At 39.5% G+C, this 25,619-nt stretch overlaps 1 protein-coding gene across 1 annotated transcript in view; it reads right to left on the minus strand.

Annotated features, from left to right (window-relative positions):
* Positions 1-25,619, minus strand: part of BIRC6 (baculoviral IAP repeat containing 6) — a 269,615-nt gene that overhangs the window by 234,750 nt on the left and 9,246 nt on the right. The window contains exons 3-5 of the mRNA XM_011984254.1: positions 14,121-14,302; positions 11,594-11,731; positions 2,895-3,088 (exon numbers count right to left, since the gene is read on the minus strand). Of these exons, the coding sequence (XP_011839644.1) occupies positions 2,895-3,088; positions 11,594-11,731; positions 14,121-14,302 (514 nt within the window). The remainder of the gene's footprint in view (positions 1-2,894; positions 3,089-11,593; positions 11,732-14,120; positions 14,303-25,619) is intronic.

Here is a 25,619-nt window from a genome sequence, read left to right on the forward strand (position 1 = left end):
TCAGTAGAGATGGGGTTTCACCATGTTAGCCAGGATGGTCTCGATCTCCTGACCTCGTGATCCGCCCGTCTCGGCCTCCCAAAGTGCTGAGATTACAGGCTTGAGCCACTGCATCCGGCTCAGAGTAATTTTTTAAAGGACCATAGTAAACTTTAGAAGAGTCCAAAAGATTTTAAGAATCTTAAAAGAATTAAAAGAATTTTAAGAAAGGATAAGCCAAGTTTATTCATCCTAACACAAAATTACAACTGATAACAGAAATAAAAAGTGGTAAAGGTCATGACAAAGAAAACAGGAAAATACTCTTCTAAATTCTTCCCTTAAATTAGCACATGATTTTCTATAAAATTGCTAGTAACTTCAGGTTCACTCATAGTTGTATTCAAGTTTTTAAACAAATAGCTGTTGGGTTAGAAAAGCATTCTCAGTTTCATGTTATATATGTCTTTAGGATCAGTCTTAGAACAGAAGACCTATCTCATTTCGTTATACTACCCAACAAAACAGCAGTAGCATCCAATAGACCTAACTCAAATCTTCCACAGACCTAAGTTCATCAAAGCCTTCATAGGCTCCTAGATTCATTTTTAATGAAACAAACACCACAGTCTATATCAAAATTAATATTTTGGGACATTTTAACACCTCTAAAAATATTGAATATCCTATCTAATGGCTGCATTTCCTAAAATAGAACATTTACCACAGCTTGCACTGATTTCTTTAGAAACACTGCAACTGTTTGCAAAGAAAATAGCTCTGCAGAGCTGACTCTTTTATAATCTCAAAATAGGCATAGATCTCAGACAAGAAGCACTTGTTCTAATTACGTATTTTTCCTTTTTTCCCATCTCAGACACATCCCAAAGAATATTTTAATGACAGCCATAGGACATATCACCAGATAATCTGATTAAAAATGATAGTCTGCATTTTGCCCAAGAGATTACTCCTACAGAATATAAAAATTCTCCCCAATTGTTAATACAACTAATAAAAGTTATATATGTAACAACAAAATCACTTAACAAAAAGATGGCAAGTGATTAAGCAAAAATCAGTTTACCGAAAGATTAATAAATATTGCTACTGAACTAGAAGAGTTACACTAAAAATAATAGAAGTTTAAAATGAATTCATTCAGTAGTGCCTTTGATAACATCAGCACATACTATTTATAAATGTACTTCAGAAAGATGCTTAAGAAATTACAACTCACATCCAATGGAAATGTAAAAATATAAATACTACAGCTGGGCACAGTGGCTCACACCTGGAGGCCAAGACGGGTAGCTCACCTTGAGGTCAGGTTCGAGACCAGCCTGGCCAACATGGTGAAACCCTGTCTCTACTAAAAATACAAAAAATTAGCCAGGCATGCCAGGTGCAGTGGCTCACGCCTGTAATCCCAGCACTTTGGGAGGCCAAGGCGGGCAGATTATGAGGTCAGGAGATCGAGGCCATCCTGGCTAACATGGCAAAACCCCATCTCTACTAAAAATACAAAAAATTAGCTGGTCATGGTGGCAGGCGCCTGTAGTCCCAGCTACTCGGGAGGCTGAGGCAGGAGAACGGCATGAACATGGGAGGCAGAACTTGCAGTGAGCTGAGATCGTGCCACTGCACTCCAGCCTGGGTGACAGAGCGAGACTCTGTCTCAAAACATTAAAAAAAAAAAGAAAATTTCGCCGGGCACAGTGGCTCATGCCTATAATCCCAGAACTTTGGGAGGCCAAGGAGGACAGATCACCTGAGGTAGGGAGTTCGAGACCAGCCTGACCATGGAGAAACCATGTCTCTACTAAAAATACAAAATTAGCCGGGCATGGTGGCACATGCCTGTAATCCCAGATACTAGGGAGGCTGAGGCAGGAGAATCACTTGAACCTGGGAGGCCGAGGTTGCAGTGAGCCGAAATCGTGCCATTGCACTCCAGTCTGGGCAACAAGAGGGAAACTCTATCTCAAAAAAAAAAAAAAAAAAATTAGCCAGGCATGGTGGTGGACACTTATAATTCCAGCTACTCAAGAGGCTGAAGCAGGAGAAACTCTTGAACCTGGGAGGCGGAGGTTTCAGTGAACCGAGATTGCGCCATTACACTCCAGCCTGGGCAACAAGAGTGAAACTCCGTCTCAAAAATAAATAAATAAATACTAAATGAGAAGGCAAACAAAAATCTAATCAAAATTGCTGGGTGTTATATTTCAGTATTGCATTTCTAAACCTCAGTACTTTTAGTAAGAATCTCAATGCCATTTCAAATAGCAAATCATTTAAGTTTTTAAATGAATGTGGTACTGGGTTTCTAATTAAACAAAATAGGCATTCAAAAAAACTCTAACAAAGAAAATGATGGTTTAGGTATGATTTTTGTAATACTGTTTAAATCTAGTGCAAGCAGCATAAAAAAATGTTAACTCAAAATTATTCTTATTATTTTTTAAACTCTTTTTTTTTTCATTGTAAAATGATAGCACTTTCCTTATACTCACCTTTGGGCATGATAAGTTAGGCAAAATTTATCTCAAAGGTCACGAAATGTCGTCAATGGAAAAACAGTTATTATTCACTGAATAATTATAATAATTTTAATTTAACTAAAATATTTACTAAGCAAGTACTAAACTGGAATTTTCAAAACGCGGCTTTACAACCCCTTCAAATACTTTTAGTGTACTAAAAAATAGTGTTTAAAAATAGCAATTCAAGCAGTAGTTTACTTTAAACCTGGTTTTTAGATTCTAATTCATATTGAATTTTTTTTATTTCAAAATGAGGCTAGAAATTTTGAAATTTTTAAAAATCATAACCAGATTTTCTAGTTATTCTTGTTTAATGCAAAAACTAATCAATTACACCTCACTGTCACCTTTCTTTGTAAGCAAGGTTCATACCTGTCTACAGAACGGCCTGGCCCCACTCCGAGTTCGGGACGTGCACTAGGTAAGAGGTAAGACAATCTGTCCATCACTGAGGACGCCACAGGTAAGGCAGCAACATTTTGATTTATTTTCTTGAGTTCATTTACAATGGCACTGGCAATGGACTTCAACACATGATGAGGAAGATGAAATGTAACTGTGGCCCACTGAAAGAAAATGGGAGTATAAGCAAAGGAAAATGTACACAACAGTTTTAACCGAAATCATAACTTAACCATTATCAAATAAAGAACTACTCACCAGTTTCAAGTCAGTTTTCTTCATTAGTTTATCATTTAAAGTAGAAACTTGCAGTTATAAAAAAATTAAAAAATATCTTACAAGAGTCGAGATATGGAACCAACCTAAGTATCCATCAATGGGCGATTGGGTAAAGAAAATGTGCAGTAAAGACCAGGTGCAGTGGCTCACGCCTGTAATCCCAACACTCTGGGAAGCTTAGGAGGAATTAGTTTTAGTGATCTGGTGACTGCAGTTACTAATCATGTATTGTATATTTCTTTTTTCTTTTTTTTTTTACACTCTGTCTCCAGGCTGGAATACTGAGGCGCAATCTTGGTTCACTGCAACCTCTGGCTCCTGGGTTCAAGTGATTCTCCTGCCTCAGCCTCCATGAGTAGCTGGGATTACAGGCGTGTGCCACCACGCCTGGCTAATTTTTTTGTATTTTTAGTAGAGACGGGGTTTCACCAGGTTGGTCAGGCTGGTCTCGAACTCCTGACCAGATGATCTGCCCGCCTCGGCCTCCCAGAGTGCTAGGATTACAGGCATGAGCCACCGCCCCTTGGCCCATGTATTGTAAATTTCAAAATTGCTAAAAGAATAGTATACATTCTCACTACAAAGAAATGGTAAGTAGGTGAGTTGATAGATATGTTAATTCGCTTAATTTAATCTTTCTATAATATATACATATATTACAACATCACATTATACTCCATAAATAAATACAATTATTTGTCAATGAAAATTTTTTAATTTTTTAAATGAAACCTCAACTAACTACCCTGGAAAAGACAGTTCAGAACCAGACAGTAACACACGTTCTTATATATATCACCAAAAATTAAGGACAACTAAAATCATCTGTCATTTTTCCTATTCATCCAGCACAATGTTAAGCACAGAGTAGGCACTCAAATACCTCCATCCATAAGAATATATTTAGACAATTACCATTATTGGAGTATATGAGGATTTAGTTCAGCATAGCAAATGCATGTTTTTGTTGCTATTGTCACCATAATCCAGCAATAGCAACTAAAAACACGGCCTTAGAGTCACACATCTGGATTCTGAGCCCAGCTTCGCCATCAACAATATTCGATAAATGTTAGCCATGATTATTTAATATTATAAAAATTACTGAAGTTAGACCACAAAAATGCTAAGTACTATTCTCCCAGAGAAATAAGTCTATAATGTAATTTCATCTTTATATCCTGTCCCCAGTTCACCCATGAATGATTGCTGCTCTTGTTTAGTACACTCAAGGCAGACTAGTATATTATTACTTATCTATACAATACTGGAAAAACTTGTGGCCAAAAACATGACTTGAATTGCTAAAAAAAGAAAAACAAACAGAGAGAGAGAGAGAATAAAAACTTCTAGACCTAATTAATCTGTTCACAGATCACAGCTTTTTATTGAAAGGGAAGATGACACCCCTTGAGAAAGGATCCTACGATACCCCAACTATATACAGTACTGTAAATCATACTCCAAACCTTCCCTCAAAAAGACCTATGGGCATTCACTACAGTGACTATGCATGGGGGAAAAGATCTTTCAGGCATTACAAAAAAGTAGCACTGAACTGACCTAAAACATCACTGTGGTCCACGAAAGAGGGCACGTAGGATGGTCAAGCGATTAATAAAGTTTTGGCCCAAAGCTGTCTTAGAGAGTTCTATGGGTCTGTAAATCATTATTGTATAATAGTTACTTCCCCAGTCCCTGAATGCATAATATAAAACAGGCAACTGAAAACAATCCCCAAATCAGCTCTCTGCTCTTCTCTGTGGACCAGTAATACAGAAAACACCAAGTATAAGCCCCTAGAACTTTCCTTCTCTACAAAGATATTAAACTAAAGCAATGCTACATTCCTGAAGAAATTTTTTAGATTAATGCCACTGTGAAAGATTTGAGGCTGGGCACAGTGCCTTCATACCTATAGTCCTAGCACTTTGTGAAACTGCAGATGGAGGTTCGTTTGAGCCTAAAAGCCTGAGACCATCCTGGTCAACACAGCAAGATCTCATCTCTGCTAAAAAAAAATAATAGCCAGGCGTAATGGCATGCACCCGTCATCCCAGCTACTCAGGAGGCTGAGGTGGGAAAATCACTTGAGCCCAGGAGGGCAAGGCTACAGTAAGCCAAAATCACATCATTGTACTCCAGCCTGAGTGAGAGAGCAAGACCCTGTCTTGGGAAGAAAAAAAAAAGAGAGAGAGAGAGAGAGACTTAAAAGATACAGAGGTAACCAAATGACCTCGTCCCCTTTACTGGCCTGTTGTAAATGGATCTTGAAGAATGACTGTGGATGGTAAACTATCAGGTGGTGACTTCAATTTGCAGCTGATTTTCCAGATGAGGTATCTTTATTAAAGCAAATCAACAAATCCCCTGATACCTGGTAGGCAGTTACAGTTCTTTCCAATATGTTTCTATCTTTAGTTTTAAGGACTATCGAAAAAGTCCACTTTCACCTGGCAGGAACAATAATAAATCTGCCCAATATTTCCCTAAGACCACATCTCACGTTCTAGAAATCCTGATCATTATAACATCCTGCAGATCAACATACTGGTCCACTACATCATGACAGCACACTGATTGGTCCAGATGAAGATGAAACAGCAAGGAAATTAAATGCCTTAGTAAGGTGCAAACCAGAGAACAAGAGTCCCCAGAAAAACTCAAGATTCTGTAGCTGTGGTTAAGTTTCAGAGGTCCAGAGGTCTGGTTAGGTCAGTTCCCTCCAAACTGAAACACAAGTTGCTCCAACTTGTAACACCAACCACAGAAACAAAAGCCACAATACTTAGTGGGCCTACTTGGATTTGGGAGCCAATATTCAGCACACTTCAATGTGTGCTCTAATCCAAGTATCAAGAAATATATAAGGGTGCCAATTTTGAGTAAGGTGCAGAACAAGAAACTCTGCAACAAGACCAGACTGTACTGCAAGATACTCTGCTACTTTTACCTTAAGAGCACTTTCAATGACACTGACACTAGAAGTCCATGGCAAATAATGATGCTGTAAGGAGCCTGTGGCAACCTAACTGGGACAATCACACAGCAGAATACTACGATCTTGGAGCAAAGCCATATTCTCTCATGCAAATGACCATTCTCCTTTTGAAAAACAACTCCTAGTTTCTTACTAGTCCCAGACAGAGATTAATATCTATCTATGAAACTAATGTCTACGAATTCAGAGCTGTCCAGATGCTATCTGACACACCAACCATAATATTGAGCACAAGCAACAAGTATCCTTCATCAAGTGTTTTATAAGAGATCCATCTTGACAAAGTCCAAAAGAAAAAACTGAATAAACAAGTGGCTCAGAATTCAATACCTACTCCCACTATAATGTCTCCTCCTTGTTCTACATCAATAGCTTCATTGGGAACTCCTTACGATGAAATAATATGAGGGGAAAACACTCTTGGTCCTGATTTACAGATGGTTCTGCATGATATGCTAGTGCTACCCTGAAGTGGATGGCTACAGAGTTACAGCCCCAATCACAAGGACAGTGGTGAAGGTAAATCTTCTCAATAGCTAGAACTTCAGTCAGTATATGTGAGTATTCTTGTATGGATTTAGTTGGCCAGAAGTAAAGATCCTCACTAATTAACGGAGAGTTGCTAATTTGTTAGCTAGATGGTCAGGCACTTGGAAGAAACAGGACTAGAAGACCAGCAGCAAGGAGGTCAAAAACAAAGGTCTATGAATAGAACTCCCAGAGGGCAAAAATATTTACGAAATATGTCAATGCACACCAAAAGGCATCCATTTCAGAGGAAATGGGAGAAATTATACACATTATATACATGACAGTAAGCCTCTCTCCAAGGGCACTCCAGTGCTTGCTCAACGGACCTGTGTGCAAACTACCATGGCAAAAGATATGGAGGCTATGCACAGGCCCAAAAATGTAAACTTCCCTGTACAAATACTAACCAAGCTACAGCTGTTGCTGATTGCCTAATCTGCCAAACAGCAGTTAACAAAGTTGGGTGGCCAATATCACGCCATTTCCCAGGGGGAATAGCCAGCTATCTGATGGTAGGTTGATTATACGGGATTCCTAGTCATGGACTAGGCAGCAATTTGTCTTCAACATAACAAATATATATTCTAGGTATGCATTTACCTGTTCTGTCCATAGGCTTCTGCTCTCACATTACACAGTCTATTGCCTGTGGACTGACAGAATGTCATGGTATTGTAGAAAACTTTGCTTCTGATCAAGAAAAGTATTTCAAAGAAAAAAAAAAAAAAAAAATTTTTCCCACTGGTCTTACTGTGCATTATCCTGATGAAGTTGGCCTGGCAGAAAAGCTCAATGGTCTACTAAAGACTCATTTTCAACACTAACTGCAAGAAACATGCTGAAAGGTTATAGGGTTCTACCTTACAAGATAAAGCATATGCTCTGATTCAACCAAAAATGTATGACAGTTTCTCTAAGCATGCCCACTATTATATTTAATAAACCCATTCACAGATTTTTTTTTTAAGCTTTCAGCTCTACAGGTCTTACTCCCAAGGGAGGAATGTTCCTGCAGGGGTACAACACCACTTCCATTGAAGTTGGTGTTGAGATTGCTACCCAGCAACTTTGAGGTCCTCTTGCCACTGAATAAATAGGCAAAGAAGTACGTTATTCTACTAGTTTGTATGACTGGAACTGACAAGAGGAAAACTGGATTGATACTAAATAACAGAGGCAAGGAGAACTTACGCAGAACCCAGGAGATTCTCTAGGATGCCCCTTAATACTTCCAAGTCCAATAGTAAAGGTGAAGTAACAATTACAACTTAAAATACAGCACCAGCCAGGCTTGGTGGCTCACACCTGTAATCCCAACACTTTGGGAGGCCGAGGCAGTGGATCACCTGAGGTCAGGAGTTCGAGACCAGCCTGGCCAAAGTGGTGAAACCCTATCTCTACCAAAAATACAAAAAATTAGCCAGGTGTGGTGGTGGGCGCCTATAGTCCCAGCTACTCGGGAGGCTGAGGCAGGAGAATGGCTTGAACCCAGGAGGCGGAGGTTGCAGTGAGCTGAGATCATGCCACTGCATTCCGGCCTGGGTGACAAAGTGAGACTCCATCTCAAAAAATAACATAAAATAAAATAAAAACACAGCACCACGGAGGATTCAGATTCTTCAAGAGTGAAGATGGGTTGCTCCACTACGTAAAGAATCCTGACCAGCTGAGGTGCTGAATGATGATAGAGCTGATAAGAAACAGGTAATAGAAAAAAAAAGAAATTATATTATCTTCTCAACTATTATGCGTCCTCTTGACCAATATACGCTCTTGACCATTATAAACTGAGGACTAGGCTGGGCGCAGTGGCTCACACCTATAATCCCACCACTTTGGGAGGCCAAGGTGGGCAGATCACAAGGTCAGGAGTTCAAGACCAGCCTGACCAATATGGTGAAACCCCATCTCTACTAAAAATACAAAAATTAGCCAGGAGTGGTGGCATGTGCCTATAATCCCAGCTACTCAGGAGGCTGAGGCAGGAGAACCACCTGAACCCAGGAGGCAGAGGTTGCAGTGAGCCGAGATCATACCACTGCACTCCAGCCTGGGTGACAGAGAAAGACTCTGTCTAAAAAACAAACAAACAAAAATTAAATTAAAAAATTAAATAAACTGAGGACTAGGCCACTCGTGGTGGCTCGCACCTGTAATCCCAGCATTTTGGGAGGCAAAGTTGGGTTGATCACGAGGTCAGGAGTTCAAGACCAGCCTGACCAACATGGTGAAACCCCACGTCTATTAAAAATGCAAAAATTAGCCAGGCATGGTGGCACGCGTCTGTAATCCCAGCTACTCAGGAGGCTGGGGCAGAAGAATTGCTTGAACCCAGGAGGCAGAAGTTGCAGTGAGCCAAGATTGTGCCACTGCATTCCAGCCTGGGCAACAGAGCAAGACTCTGTCTCCAAAAACAAAAATAAATTTTTTAAAAAGCATAATAGTTTTGTTACATGAAAGTTCAAATATATAAAGTATGAATGGAGATGCTAAGTAGCCAACAGGGTAGACTGTGCCAGTTAAACTGTTGTCTCTGAGTTCCAAATCTACTCTTTAATTCTCTGCTCTATCAGGTTGGGGCTAGGACTCTGCATACTATATTTCCTCTTTTCAACCAGTTTCCTGGCTTTTAGGTTCTCCCAGCAGCAGTATAGGAAGGAAACTGGAAAGAAAGATGAAAGAAGAAAGACTTGCTCCTTCTTATTTACTGGCCACTGCCGTCAGCACTGTTTCGGCAAAGGACCTGACGCAGTAGTTGATTCTTCCAGTCTTCAGCATTTTGTTTTGGTTTGGTTCTTTTAGCACTATGAGATCCAGTTTCACAGAGCTCCCTCAGAGATACTACCAACAGTCAAGTAGCATCTCTCTTCAGAGATCTGAGTCCCAGTTTTGCAAGGTCCTCGTCCACGCTCCTGAGCTACCAACTGGGTAGCAGTTCCTAGTACCAGATCCACGGGGCCTATTCTCTTAAGTTTCTAGGTTCTGATAACCCCTAATCTTTGTTCCTCCAGACCTAGGTGAAAACTGCTTCCTATAGTTATCTCTGTTATCTCAGGATATCCTTTTCACTTTTTCAGTTTTCAAACACCAGTTAATTTCTTATAATACATTATTTCTGTTGAAATTCATAGTACAGTTTCTGTTTTCCTAAATAAAATGTCCCATCAATAAAGTAAGGTATAATAAAATCATGATAAATCTACCAAAAAAAAAAAAAAAAAAACCTCAATGCAAATATTAAGAAGAACACAGATGATCTCTGAGGGTATGAGAAGATATCCAAGATAAATTCTTGAGTGAAAAAAAGCAAGGTGGCCAGGCTCGGTAGCTCACGCCTGTAATCCCAGAACTTTGGGAGGCCGAGGCAGGGGAATCACAAGGTTAGGAGCTCAAGACAAGCCTGGCCAACATAGTGAAACCCCACTTCTACTAAAAATACAAAAATTAGCCAGGCATGGCAGCGTGTGCCTGTAATCCCAGCTACTCAGGAGGCTGAGGAAGAATAGCATGAACCCACGAGGCGGAGGCTGCAGTGAACTGAGATCACACCACAGCACTCCAGCCTAGGTTACAGAGCGAGACTCTGTCTCAAAACCAAAAAAAAAAAAAAAGAGCCAGGCACAGTGGCTCACGCCTGTAATCCCAGCACTCTGGGAGGCCGAGGCGGGCAGATCACCTGAGGTCAGGAGTTCGCAACTTGCCTGACCAACATGGTGAAACCCTGCCTCTGTTAAAAAATACAAAATTAGCCTGGCGTGGTAGCACACACCTGTAATCCCAGTTACTCAGGAGGCTGAGGCAGGAGAATCACTTGAACCTGGGAGGCAGAGGTTGCAGTGAACCGAGATCGTGCCATTGCACTGCAGCCTGGGAAACAAGAGTGAAACCCTGTCTCAAAAGAAAAAATAAAAGGAAAAAAGCAAGGTGTATCACAACACAGTATTAGTATATTTTAGTATAGTTACAACTGTACTTGAGAAGAATCTTTGTAAATGCCCAAGTTACTTATAGGAAAATGGCTTTTACCTTCTACCTTATACCCTTCAATATGGAAGTTTCATATGTAGTATAACTTAGAAAAGGTCTTAGAAGAAAAATATGGAGGAAATCAATAAAAATGTATCCAAGGATTTAATTGAAAGCACCCTCTCTCATATACATCCCAGTATGCCAAAAAATTTCAGAGAAAGCACAAAATGGCTCAATTTCCAAAGACACAGTCCATTCTTATCCAAGCATCCAAGCTCACAACCTAACAAGGAAGCTTCTTTTATCAGCTTCTTGACCAATCCAGGTCTATCAGGCACTAAGGAAGATTTAAGGAAGCATCAGAAAACACAATAAGCAAAATAGTCCCCACAAACTGAAGTTAAGCTTCGATTAAAAAGTTTCAAAGTTTCAACTTTTTTTTTTTTTGGTAAAAGAGTCTCACTCTATCCCCCAGGCTGGAGTGCAGTGGCGCAATCTCTGCAATCTCGGCTCACTGCAACCTCCGCCTCCCGGGTTCAAGTGACTCTCACACCTCAGCCTCCAAGTAGCTGGGATTACAGGCACCTGACACCACACCTGGCTAATTTTAGTATTTTTAGTAGAGATGGGTTTTCGCCATGTTGGCCAGGCTGATCTCAAACTCCTGACTTCAGGTGATGTGCCCACCTCGGCCTCCGAAAGTGCTGGGATTAGAGGCGTGAGCCACCATGCCTGGTCAGTTTCAACTTTAAGATGACTTATAAGCACATTTTGCTTTTTAAAAGAAAAACCTAGAATTAGAACATTTCCAAAAGGAGAGGAAACAGCAAAAGAATGGAGGTGTCCATTGTAATATAACCCCAAAAGAGGCAGTCTATTAACTTCTTACCTTGGCAACTTTGTGGTTTGCTGCAGTCTCATGAGATGTATTTTTTAAACCATCTTTGAGCTGTGTGATGAACAAATCATAACCCTCCGTACTAGAAATATCTACCTTTTCTAAACATGCTGATAAGAGCTGCTGTGCCTAAAAAATAAAAATAAAAAAAACAGAAAATTCAACACAAGAACAACAAAAAATTAAATTTAGATCCTCATTCAGATAGTTTAATATGCAATGATTATGATAGGTACTATACTAAACTTACCTTTTAACAAATCTAATTAATTAAACAATAATTTAAAAGCCTGTTATAAAATTAAACGAGATAAAGCAATGTATTCAGTGCAGCAGTACTACATGGTAAAGTTTACATACAAAGTAGTTATTATAAACCAAATCAAGATAGAAAAATGGACAAGCTGAAACCATAAGCAAAAATAATACAGGAAAAAATCTGAAGAGACAAACTTAAAGTCCTCCAATGAGCTTTAAATACTCAAGTTATACAAAGTCATAATAGAGCACACTAAGTCAGCAAGTAATATGAAAAGACCCTTTGCGTTGTTATCCACATATTCAATATGAACTTCCGTAATAAAGATATATGTTAATATAAGGCAAAGAGTTTATCTACACTGGGCAAATTAAACCTAAGACCCCATACACTTTAGGGAAAACAGTGACAAACTAATATGATGCAGTAAAGGAAGGCTGGAATGCTGAAAGATCTACAAACAATATTATCCGAACAACAGTTACAGCTGTGAGGAAAGTAAAAAGAGAAAAAAAAACAGTAGATGTAACAGCAGACAAGGTGGAGGAAGGGATAGAAGTTAAACACTTAGCATTTCACTGTAGTAGGAAAAACACTGACTTGAGAGTTAATAAGTGTTCAAGTATTTTATTGTAATTCTTTAAATCTTTGTTAAACCTGAACATAGTTTGATAGTGTTTTTCGCTGCTGATTATATATCCTGATATCAGCTGGTTTACATTCCTTAAATTAGGAGGAAAAAATGTTCAATTTTTTCAAATGGTTTTTCAAAGTTTCTACTTGTTCAAATCAAGTAGAACTAATTAATTATCTATCCAAAGATTTTAGACATGCCTCCAGACCCAAATACTCTGATGAGAAAAAGATAGCTTCTCTGTTTGTGGAACTCAAACTTCCAGCAACATGCTTTCAATTTTAACATATAATAGACTATGTTATATGACACTAAATGTAAAATTTAAGTGGACATACTTTATTGGACATACTTTTTTGATAACTTTCATAATAACTTAGCATGAACACAGAAATAATATCTCACTTTATTAGAAAACACAACATAACCTTTTACATTCTATTTAAGGTGATGCAAAATCCAGTAATTGTGAAAAATGTACTTTCAAACTGCAGGATATGAACCCACACAAAAAGAATTTAAGTTGGGCTAGACTTAAAAATTAAGAAAATTTAACACTACAGAAAAGTATATAGAGCTAAAACTTAAAACTCAAATTATTGAAAGACATGATGCATAGCAAAAATTACTGGTTGTGTGGCCGGGCACGGTGGCTCACGCCTGTAATCCCAGCACTTTGGGAGGCCAAGGCAGGCGGATCAATTGCAGTGAGGAATTCAAGACCAGTCTGGCCAATAAGGTGAAACCCGTCTCTACTAAAAATACAAAAACTAGCTGGGTGTGGTGGCGCATGCCTGTAATCCCAGCTACTCGGGAGGCTGAGGCAAAAGAATTACTTGAACCCGGGATATGAAGGTTGCAGTGAGCCAAGGTCGAGCCACTGTACTCTAGCCTGGGTGACAGAGCAAGACTCTGTCTCAAAGAAAAAAAAAAAAAAATACTGGTGTTCACCAGTGTGTACTCCTCTCTCATTTTAAAATATTTAAAACAAAAAGGAAAGAACCACCTTTTTCCCAGTCTCCCTCTCAGCTTGGTGTGGCCATGTGACTAAATTCTGTCTAGTGGGGTAAATATGAGGTTATATGAGAGAGTATTTGAGTTGTGAAAGGCAGAAAGAGAACAAGAACAAACGAGCAGGAGAGGGGGCGGGGGTTAAGGGACAGGGAAAAGGAAGGAGGGAAGAGTGAGATGCCACAGTGCTCTCCTCTAGCCTCCTGCCCTCTCCTTCCCTGTGACTGGGAAATAATGAGACCTAGAGCAGCTGTCTTAAAACTCCCAAGCTAACCCAAGTGTTGAGGTTGGCAATACTGGCCATACATTTAGCCCTGGACTGTTAATGGAAACAAGCTATCCTGTTTAAGCCATTGTTTTTTTGGGTCTCTGTTACAGCTGTTTAACCTGTGCTGATGCACCATTCACACCTAAAAACACCACTTCAACAAGAATTAATTATACAGAGAAAAGGTGAGTATTAATATTTAAATGAAGTTGTGGTCAATAAGTAAATTCTTTTTATAGCAATACATACAATAACGTCCTTAAAGTTTGACTTAATTTCATTTAACATCTAATACATCTAATATTACATTAAGTAGAGGACCTCATTGATACTTATTTCCACTTACCTCTGTAACGGGTAATTCAAGCTGAACCACATCATCCTGCTTTGAAACTGGAGTTTGCAGAGCAGTGTCTAACAACAAGATTCCATTAAGGTCCTTCCTACACCCTACTGCATAATCATCCACAAATATAACTTTATCCACAGCAGAAATATACTGACATTTCACCTGTCCACCTGGTTTAGCTGTTAAAAGAACAAAAATTCAACACTTAAGATTTTCAGCCCAGTGGTCTATTAAAAATAAATGTTTACGTAGCGACTAAACACAATATATTATCCTGAATTGGATCTTAAACTGGAAAAAACTTCTCTGAAGAACATCATTGGGCCAACTGGATTAAATTCAAATATGTACCATAAATTAAATAAAAGCATCAATGTGAAACTATCAAAATCTGACAACCAAATTGCTATTATAAAAGAACATCATTGTTCTGAGAAATAAACACAGAAACAGTATAGGAAAAATGAGCAAGATATATGCAACCAACTCTCAAGGAGAATAAAAATATGTATGTGTATATATATACATATAAGGGAATAATCAGCAAATGTAGTAAAATGTTTAAAACTAGTAGAGCTGGGTAAAGGGTATATAGGGAAGTTCTTTGTAACATACTATTCTCGCAATCTTTCTGTAAGTGCAAAATTAAAGTGTTCAAAACAAAACTTTTAAAAATGAATTATTGGATGTCATTTTTTACAAAACTCAATAAGCATAAAGACAGCATGGACAGTTATTAGATACAGTAGTGCCCCTCCTTATCTGCAGTCTCACTTTGTGCAGTTTCAGTTACCCAGTCAATAGAAGTCCAAAAACAGGTAAGTACAGTACAATAAGATATTCTCAATCAAAGGTCCAAAAGTAGGTATAGTACAATAAGATATTCTGAGAGAGAGACCACATTCACATAACTTCTATTATATTATAATTGTTCTATTTTATTATTAGTTGTTAATCTCTCACTATGCCTACATTTTAAATTAAACTTTATTATGGGTATGCATAAGAAGAAAACCCAGCTAACCCTCAAACCATGCAAGTTTGAACACCATGAGACCACTCATAACATAAATTTTTTTCAATGTATTGGAAAAAATTTCAGAGATTTGTGACAATTTAAAAAACATGCAGACAAAACACGTAGCCTAGAAATATCTAAAAAAATTAAGAAAACAGTATGTCAGTGATGCATAAAATATATGTAGATACTAAGTCTATTTTATCATTCACTGACGTAAAATATACATAAATCTACTATAAAGTTAAAATTATCAAAACTTACACGAATAGTATATGGCACGAGTCAAGAAAAACATAAACAAATGTAAAAAGTACAGTATTAAATCATAACTACATAAAAGTAACTGTAGCATACATTATAAAACTGATAATTTTGTTCCTATTGCAGTGAGTTCAAGTATTATGAGTATCCACCATGTGACCCTAACCACATCCAGGTGAGCAGTTCACCTCTCAATTGTTAATTGGTAATCGCAGTAAAAAGTGATCTCTCCTTATTCTCATGTATTTTCACTGGGTTTAGTGTAATACCATAAACCCTGAATAACACTATGAGACCCATACAAGGTGCCACTAGTGATGCTGGAAGTGTTCCCAAAAGGCAGAGACAAGTCATATGATTACAAGAAAAAGCTGAACTGCAAAAAAAAAAAAAGAAAGAAAGAAAGAGAGAAAATACATTTACGGCACTATATGGCACTTATCAATACTGTAAATATATGTCATCTGTTTACAAAATGAATCCTGTGTCTGAAATGGCATGTAACCACAGCTGCAGACCTCAGTCTACGATACATATCAAGCAATTCAGCTTTTTCGGCCCGGCACGGTGGCTCACGCCCGTAATCCCAGCACTTTGGGAGGCCGAGGTGGGCGGATCACAAGGTCAGGAATTTTTTGTTTTTTTGTTTTTTTGTTTTTTTGTTTTTAAGAGACAGGGTCTCGCTACATTGCCCAGGGCAACTCAAATGCCTGGGGCTCAAGCAATCCTCCTGAGTGGCCAGGCCTACAGGAGCACACCACTGTGCCTGGCATGTCAACATACTTAATGGTAAAAGACTGAATACTTTCCCATACAGATCAGGAAGAAAACAAGGATGTATGCTCTTACCATTCCTATTCAATACTATACTAAAAGATCTAGTCAGTGCAATAAAAAATGAGGATATAAAAGGCAAACAAATCAAAAAGAAATAAAACTGTCCCTTTTTACAGAAATATGATTACTCATGTAGATAAAAAATCATACTTTTCTATACCAGCACAGATTAACCTAAAATCGAAATTTATTTTTTAAAATACCAGCTTACAATAGCTCTAAAACATACTTATACATATACACAGAAGGTGTATATGTACGCTGAAAAGTATAAAAGGCTGATTACACAAATCAAAAGCCTAAATAATACCATGTTCATGGACTGAACAAGTCAATCTGGTAAAAACGTCAACACTCCCCAAATGGATCTACAGATTTAACGGAATTTCAATCAAAATCCCAGGTGGGGTCAGCATGACGGCTCACACCCATAATACACTTCGGGAGGCCTATGCAGAAGGATCGCTTGAGCCAGGAGTTTGAGACCAGCCTAAGTGAGACCCCGTCTCTATCTTAAAATTTCAAAAATTTAGCCAGGCATAGTGGCACATACCTGTAGTTTTAGATACTCAGACACTGAGGTGGGAGATCACTCGAGCCCAGGGGTTCAAGGCTACAATGAGCTATGATTGCGCCATATAAATAAACTGACTGAAATGTATTTGAGAAGGCAGTACCACAAGAAAGTGTGGTACTTGCAAAGGACAGACATATAGCTCAATGGAACAAAGTAGAGCCAAGAGATATGACTATATAAACACGGCCACTGGATTTTTTTAATTATGTAGTTTTTTAAATTGTGGTAAAATACACATAAAATTTACCATTTTATCATTTAAGTGTACGGTTGAGTGGTATTAAGTATATTCATGCTGTTGTTTATCCATCATCACCATCCATCTCAGAAGACCTTTCATCTTGCAAAACTGAAACTCTGTACCCTTTAAACAGTAACTGACTTTTATCCCCTCTCCCCAAAGCCTGGCAACCACTTTGCTACTTTCTGTCTTCATGAATTTGACTACTCTAAGTATCTCACATGAATGGAAGGAATCACATAGTATTTTTCCTTTTGTGACTGGCTTATTTCCCTTAGCATAATGTCCTGAAGGTTCCTTTACATTAGAGCCTATGTCAGAATTTCCTTCCTTTTATCCATTCAACTATCAACAGACAGGCACTTAGGTTGCTTCGGCCTTTTGGCTATTTCGAATAGTGCTGCTATGAACACTGGCGTACAAATATCTCCTTGATTCCCTGCTTTCAATTCTTTGAGGTACATACCCAGAAACAGAACAGCGATCATATGGTAATTCTATTTTTTCCTTAATTTTCTGAGGAAACTCCACCATTTCCCATAATGGCTGCACCATTTTATATTCCCACCAGCAGTGCACAAGAGTTCCAGTTTCTCCACACCCTTACCAACACTTATTCTCTGTTGTTGTATTTTGTATACGGTGTTAAAGTTCAACTTCACACTTTTTGCATGTGAGTATTCAGTCTTTCCAGCATCATTTGTTGAAAAGACTGTCGTTTCCCCCAATGAATGGTCTTGGCCTCCTTGTTGAAAATCATTTGACCATATATGCAACAGTTTATTTCTAGGCTCTCTATTCCATCAGTCTATATGTCTGTCTTTATGCTCGTACCTTACTATTTTGATTACTGCAGCTTCGTACTAAATTTTGAAATCAGAAAGTGTTAATCTTCCAACTCTGTTCTTTGTCAAGATTACGTTGAACTATTTAGGGTCCCTTGAGATTCTATATGAATTTTAGAACAGAATTTTTTTTTTTTTTTTTTTTTTGCAGAAACAGAAAAAAAGTTATTGGGATTTTTATAGGAATTGCAATGAGTCTGCAAATTGTTTGGGGCAGTACAGATATCTTAATAATATGAAGATAGTATGAAGTTCTGGCAAGGATGCAGAACAACTGGAACTCTCATACATTTCTAAAGGAAATACAAATGGTACACTGGTTTGACGGTTTCTTAAAAAGTTAAACACACACTTACCAAACGGCCCTGTAATCCTACTTCTGTGTATTTACCTTGAAGACATAAAAGCTTATGTTCACACAAAAATCTGTACTCAGAAGTTTATAATCGCTCTATTTATAATCATCACACACTGAAAACACCCCAAATGTTTTTTTTCTTTGTCTTTGTCTTTTTTTTGAGACAAGGTCTCACTGTGTCACTCGGGCTGACGTATGGTAGCGAAATCACTGCTCACCACAGCTTTGACCTCCAGGGCTCAGGTAATCATCCCATCTTAGCCTCCCAAGTAGCTGGGACCACAGGTGCACACCACCATGTCTGGCTAACTTTTTGTATTTTTTGTAGAAACAGGGTTTTGCCATGTTGTCCAACCTGGTCTCAAGTGATGTGCCCACCCCGGCCTCCCTAAGTGCTGGGATTACAGAAGTAATAAGCCACCACACCCAGCCCCAAATATACTTCGAAGAGTGACTGGCAGAACAAATAATTATACATCAATACAATGGAATACTATTCAGTAATAAAAAAGGAATGAACTACTAATACATGCAAAAACTTGAGAGAACCTCAAGGGCATCACGCTAAGTGCAAGTAGCTAGTATCAACAGGTTATATAATGAATGATTACATTTCAATAATAATGTAGAAAACACAAAACTCCACAGTATGGAGAACAGATCAGTGGTCCCAAAAGATTAGTGGTACAGGGAAGATGCAACTACAAAGGGATACCACAGGGAATTTTTTCAGGTGTTGAAACTGGTCTGTATCCTGACTGTCATGGTGGTTTATATCAATCTATGCAGTGTGTGTAGCTGTATTACTAGTACACAAAAAAATAGACAATTTTACTTTATAGTCTATAAAAAATAAAAATTTTTAAATGATATTGTAAAAGAATAAACACGCCCTGGCGCAATGGCTTCACACCTGTAATCCCAGCACTTTAGGAGGCCGAGACAGGCGAATCACTTGAGGTCAGGAGTTTGAGACCAGCCTGGCCAACCTGGTGAAACCCTGTCTCTACTAAACAAAAATTAGCTGGGCGTGGTGGCGGACACCTGTAATCCCAGCTACTCGGGAGGCTGAGGCAGGAGAATCACTGGAACCCAGGAGGTGGAGGTTGCAGTGAGCCGATATCGTGCCACTGAACTCCAGCCTGGGCGAAAGAGTGAGACTCTGTCTCCCAAAAAAAAAAAAAAAACCACACAATAAACACATGGGGCAACAGCCTATTAACTATGCTATTAACCAAGGTGGGGGTAGTTTATAACACATCACTATGATCTAAATTCTATAAAAATATATTAAACAATAGAAGAGGCCAGGCACGGTTGCTCATGCCTGTAATCCCAGCACTTTGTGAGGCCGAGTCAGGCGGATTGACTGAACTCAGGAGTTTGAGACCAGCCTGGGCAACACGGTGAAACCCCTGTATTTTGTCTCTACCAAAATACAAAAAATTAGCCGGGCATGGCAGCATGAACCTGTAGTCCCAGCTGCTTGGGAGGCTGAGGCAGGAGAATCGCTTGAACCCAGAAGGCAGAGGTTGCAGTGAGCCGAGACTGCACCACTGCACTCTAGCCTGGGTAACAGAGAGAGACTCTGTCCACCCCAAAAAAAATAACAAAAGAGAAGAAAGTAAAAAGAAATACCAAAATGTTAACAATGCCCATCTCTAGGTAATGAAATTACACGTGCTTGTTTTTCCCTTAGTCTATCTAACATCCTATAAGGTATATCACTTTTAAAATTGAAAATTCCTTTTTTTTTTTTTTTTTTTCTGAGACAGGGTCTCACTCTGTCGCCCGGGCTGGAGTACAATGGTGCAATCTCGGCTCACTGCAACTTCTGCCTCCCAGGCTCAAGCAATCCTCCCACCTCAGCCTCCCAAGCAGCTGGGACTACAGGTGTGTGACACCACGCCCGGCTAATTTCTGTATTTTTTGTAGAGACAGGGTTTTGCTACGTTGCCCAGGATGGTAAAATTGAAAATTTCGAAGGAAAGAAATTTTTTCAATTACCAATTCTAATACTTTAAGAAATAGTGTACAACCCTAAAAATCTTGCAAAAATGTCACAAGAAATACATTATTTTTTCAAACTGACAATACACTGTAAAACTCCATTTCCACTGAGATCTCATCAGACTTCAATACTTAAAATAGTCTATTAAAATGTACTATATGCAAAGATCATTCAAAGTCAATAAAGAAGATACAAGCCTGAATCAGAACATCTCCTGTAACCCAAAAATATATATATCTACTATGTACCCACAAGAATTTTTAAATTTTTTTAAAAAGAAGATACAAAATTAATGTAAGGTTCTCACAAAGCTTTTGATAGATAATTAACCAAAAATGAAATCATTTAATAAGAGAAAAAATGTTAGTAACACTATAGTATTAAAAGCCAAAATGAGTATTCCTGTAAAGCAGAACTCACTGCAAAACAAGTTTGGGAAAGGTCAGTGGCTGCACCATGAAGAAAGGGTAACAAATGATAAAACACAATGCAAGGACAGTGTTGTTTCAGGCAAGAGAACCAACATCTACTTAAGCACAGAAGAGGTTCACCAAAAGATACAAAATTACTAGAATTAAGAGTTCCAAGTTATGATTCTCTTCATTCACATTAACCAAAAGTGTCATCAGACCACTCTTATTTTGCTATAATCTTTAGTATCTGATATCATTTGTTTTGAAAACATAATCACCACAAAAAATTTATCATGGATAAGGCTCAATCTCTAAAGACCTACTACTCCCTGTTAGATACTTGCTGTGGGGTTTTTTCATATACATTGTTCGATTTATCATAGTTAAATCTCTCAACGTCTTGGGACACATAAGTTATATTATTCCTTTAGGATGCTGACCTGGAGCATGCGCATGCGCGCACACACTCTCTCTACATCTATCTATCTATCTATCTCTCTATCTATCTATCTATATATATATATATATATTTTTTTTTTTTAAAGAGAGAGGGTCTCACTATGTTGCCCAGGCTAATCTCGAACTCCTGGTCTCAAGCAATCTTCTCAGTCTCCCAAGTAGCTAGGACTACAGGTGTGCAATCTGGCTAAACTGGCTATAGTTAAGTAAAATTTGAAGACTAACTTTCCAACTGATGTTGCGCAAGAGAACCCTTAACCATCTGTAAATCAATGGCGCCCAACGAGGTGGCTCATGCCTGTAATCCCAGCACTTTGGGAAGCTGCGGTGGGCGGATCACTTGAGGTCAGGAGTTCGAGACCAGCCTGGCCAGTAAGGTGAAACCCTGTCTCTACTAAAAACACAAAAATTAGCCGAGCGTGGTAGCAGCTGCCCGTAGTCCCAGCTACTCGGGAGGCTGAAGCAGAAGAATTGCTTGAACCCGGGAGATGGAGGCTATAGCGAGCCGAGATCACACTACTGCACTCCAGCCTAAGTGACAGAGCCAGACTCCATCTCAAAAAAAAAAAAAAACAAAAATCAATTGCTACTGCTGCACAAAGGTGCCAATGTGAGAAGCAACTCAGCTACTAATCAATATAATAATCCTACAGTTTGGAACATGTGCCCTTGTGAATTTCTATTTAGAGCTCATATTTGAAATTACTGTTTTCTGTTTTAATATAGATGCCAGATATCTCCTGAATGGTAGTCACAGACATCGTCATCACTCCTCACAGAGCCTACATTTTAAGTCAGCCCAACTCGAATTCCATCCAAATATGAAAATCTATCTAGCTGTTTTTGTCTATTATATAACAGACAAACAGAAATGTCCCCTGGATATCCGCACTGATGCTATCTTGCATCATGCAGATCTTTACTCAGACACCACCTCAAAGAGGACTTCACAAGACCACCTAAAAGCACAAATTTAATATATCACCATCCTTATATCAGCTCTAATTTACCTTATGGCATTACTTACTATAGTATGTCAACAGGTAATTAATGCCATAACGACATGGTGGCTCATGCCTGTAATCCCAGTATTTTGGGGGGCCAAGGAGGGCAGGTCACTTGAGGTCAGGTGTTCCAGACCAGCCTGGCCAACATGGTGAAACCTTGTCTCTATTAAAAGTACTAAAATTAGCTAGGCATGGTGGTACACACCTGTAATCCCAGATGCTAAGGAGGCTGATGAGGGAGAATCACTTGAACCCAGGAGGCAGAGGTTGAAGTGAGCCGAGATCACACCACTGCACTCCAGCCTGGGAGACAGAGTGAGACTCCATTTCAAAAGGGGGAGGGGGGAGAGGAAGCTCTCATTTATCCCAAACACACCAAATAAACCTCTCTAAAGTCTATGGAGTTTGAACTCCTGTTTTTTTTTTATTTTTATTTATTTTTATTTTTATTTTTTGGTGTGGGAGACAGTGTCTCGCTATGTCACCCAGGCTGGAGTGCAATGGTGTGATCTCCGCTCACTGCAACCTCTGCCGCCTGGGTTCCAGCGATTCTTCTGCCTCAGCCTCCTGAGTAGCTGGGATTACAGGGGCACACCACCACACCCGGCTAATTTTTTGTATTTTTAGTAAAGACGGGGAGGGGGTTCACCATGCTGGCTAGGCTGGTCTTGAACTCCCGACCTTGAGATCCATCTACCTCGGCCTCCCAAAGTGCTGGGATTATAGGCATGAGCCATCATGCCTGGCCAGGGAGTTTGAACTTCTAAACCTAACTGCACATTAGAACCAGCTGGCATAGTTCGAAGAAGAAGGAAAAAAAAAAAAAAAACAGTATGCCTGGGCTGCACTCCAGGCCACTTAAGTCAGAATACTAGGGCCCAAGCAAGGTATTTTCTTAAAAGCTCCCCTGATGATCCTAAACGAACAACAAAGGTTGAGAACCACTGCCCTGTGCCATCTCTCAGTCTTCCTGTCTCTCCTACTTCATAAATCAAAGTAAAAGCACATAAACAAATTATGAAGATTTAAATTCCTGGTGCCCGCAATAAGTCTTGAAGAAGACATTCCCATCTTTCCCACTCAAAAATTCATTTCCTCTAAAGAGTAAGCATAGTATTTACCTCCTCTAAGATACATCCCTGATTTAACATACTCAAACTTGATGATAATTACTTTTTAGGGGGAAGGGAGGGTAGCGGGAAGACAGAGTCTCACTCTTCTCACCCAGACTGGAGTGCAGTGCTGTGATCTCAACTGACTGCAACCTCCACCTCCCAGGTTCCAGCGATTCTCCTGCCTCAGCCTCGCGAGTAGCTGGAATTACAAGTGTACACCACCACACCCGGCTAATTTTTGTATTTTTAGTAGAGACGGAGTTTCATCATGTTGACCAGGCTGGTCTCAAATTCCTGACCTCAACTGATCTGCCTGTCCCGGCCCCCCAAGTGCTGGGATTACAGGCGAGAGCCATCATGCCCAGCCTAATAATTACCTTTTTTAACAGCACTGTCCCAGCCACAGACTGTTTTGTTGTTTTGGGGTTTTTTTGGTTTTTTTTTTTTTGAGATGGAGTTTCACTGTTGTTGCCCAGGCTGGAGTGCAGTGGTGCGATCTCGGCTCACGGCAACCTCTGCCTCCCGGGTTCAAGTGATTCTCCTGCCTCAGCCTCCCAAATAGGTGGGATTACCGGCATGCACCATCACACCCAGCCAATTTTGTATTTTTAGTAGAGACGCGGTTTCATCATGTTGGTCAGGCTGGTCTCGAACTCCTTACCTCAGGTGACCCACCTGGCTTGGCCTCCCAAAGTGCTGGGATTACAGGCATGAGCCACCCACGCCAGGCCACAGACTGTTTTAAAAAGCAATTACCGGGTGCAGCACAGCAACATGGCACAAGTATACATATGTAACAAACCTGCACGTTATGCACATGTACCCTAGAACTTAAAGCATAATAATAATAAAAAATTTAAAAAAAGCAGTTACCATATTATTTTTATTTGTATCTCTATTATCTCCTCTCTGTACTTCCTTCTTTTTGCAATTTGTATCTCTATATTATCTTCTCTTCTACACCCAAGTTAATCTTAACTTTTTTTGTATCCCTTACATTTGAAGTGCTGCAGTTCTACAATTTGCAAAAATTTCTGTATGTTATCAGATGATGAAACAGCTTGGGTATTAAAAGCGCCTTTCTCCCCCAGGCTAGAGCGCAGTGGAACAATCACAGTTCACTGCTGCCTGAAGTGCTGGACTCACGTGATACTCCTGCTTCAGCCTCCCAAGTCGTTGGGCCTACAGGCATGCACCACCACACCCAGCTAATTTTTTATTTTTTTGTAGAGATGGGGTCTCACTATGTTGCCCAGGCTGGTCTCGAACTCCTGGCCTCAGACAATCCTCCCACCTAAGCCTCCCAAAGTGCTGGGATTACAGGCCATTTGCTCATTTTAAAGTTGGTATCTCAGAGAAGTATCTTGCCAAAGGCACCCTTTTCATGAAGCCATCAGCGTACAACACACATATCAGAGAGGTACCTCCTGCTTGCGTCCCCGCTGTTCTCATATACTACATTACAGAAATATATTGTTTTTTAAGTTCTATATATAGTTATAGCCAGCATTCCTAAGGACAGAGTACTAAATGTTTAACAATTTTAGCATAGTTACAACTACAGATTTCCAGTTTAAAAATAATACACCAGGCGCAGTGGCTCACATCTGTAATCCCAGCACTTTGGGAGGCCAAGGGAGATGGATCACGAGGTCAGGAGATCCAGACCACCCTGGCTAATACGGTGAAACCCTGTCTCTACTAAAAATACAAAAACATTAGCCAGGCGTGGTGGTGGGCACCTGTAGTCCCAGCTACTCGGGAGCCTGAGGCAGGAGAATGGCGTGAACCCGGGAGGCGGAGCTTGCAGTGAGCCACTGCACTCCAGCCTGGGCAACAGAGCAAGACTCCATCTCGAAACAAAAAAATAAAATAAAAATAAAAATAATATAATACATCCATATTTACCTCTGCTCCCTCCCAAGATCCCACCGAAAAGACACTAAAGGAATAAAGAAGGTATTGAACAAACCCAAAAAGACAAAAAGAACAAGTGAAGAGAAAATAGCAACAAAATTTTTGAAGTTGGAGGGCAAATGGAAAAGTATTAACTAACTTGTTTCCTCTCCTCCCCAAAAATCTTAAAGTAAGCCAGCACGGAAAGAAAGCCCAAAACATTCATGTTGTATTCTTTCTCAAATACACAGGTAAAAGAGGTCTAATAATTAAAATTGCTGGCCGGGCATGGTGGCTCATGCCTGTAATCCCAGCATTTTGGGAGACCGAGGCAGGCGGATCACCTGTGGTCAGGAGTCCAAGACCAGCCTGACCCTGTCTCTAGTAAAAATACAAAAATTACCCCAGCATGGTGGCATGTGCCTGTAATCCCAGCTACTTGGGAGGCTGAGGCA

The sequence above is a fragment of the Mandrillus leucophaeus genome, unplaced genomic scaffold (assembly GCF_000951045.1).
Source record: "Mandrillus leucophaeus isolate KB7577 unplaced genomic scaffold, Mleu.le_1.0 Scaffold264, whole genome shotgun sequence".
Lineage (NCBI taxonomy): Eukaryota > Metazoa > Chordata > Mammalia > Primates > Cercopithecidae > Mandrillus > Mandrillus leucophaeus.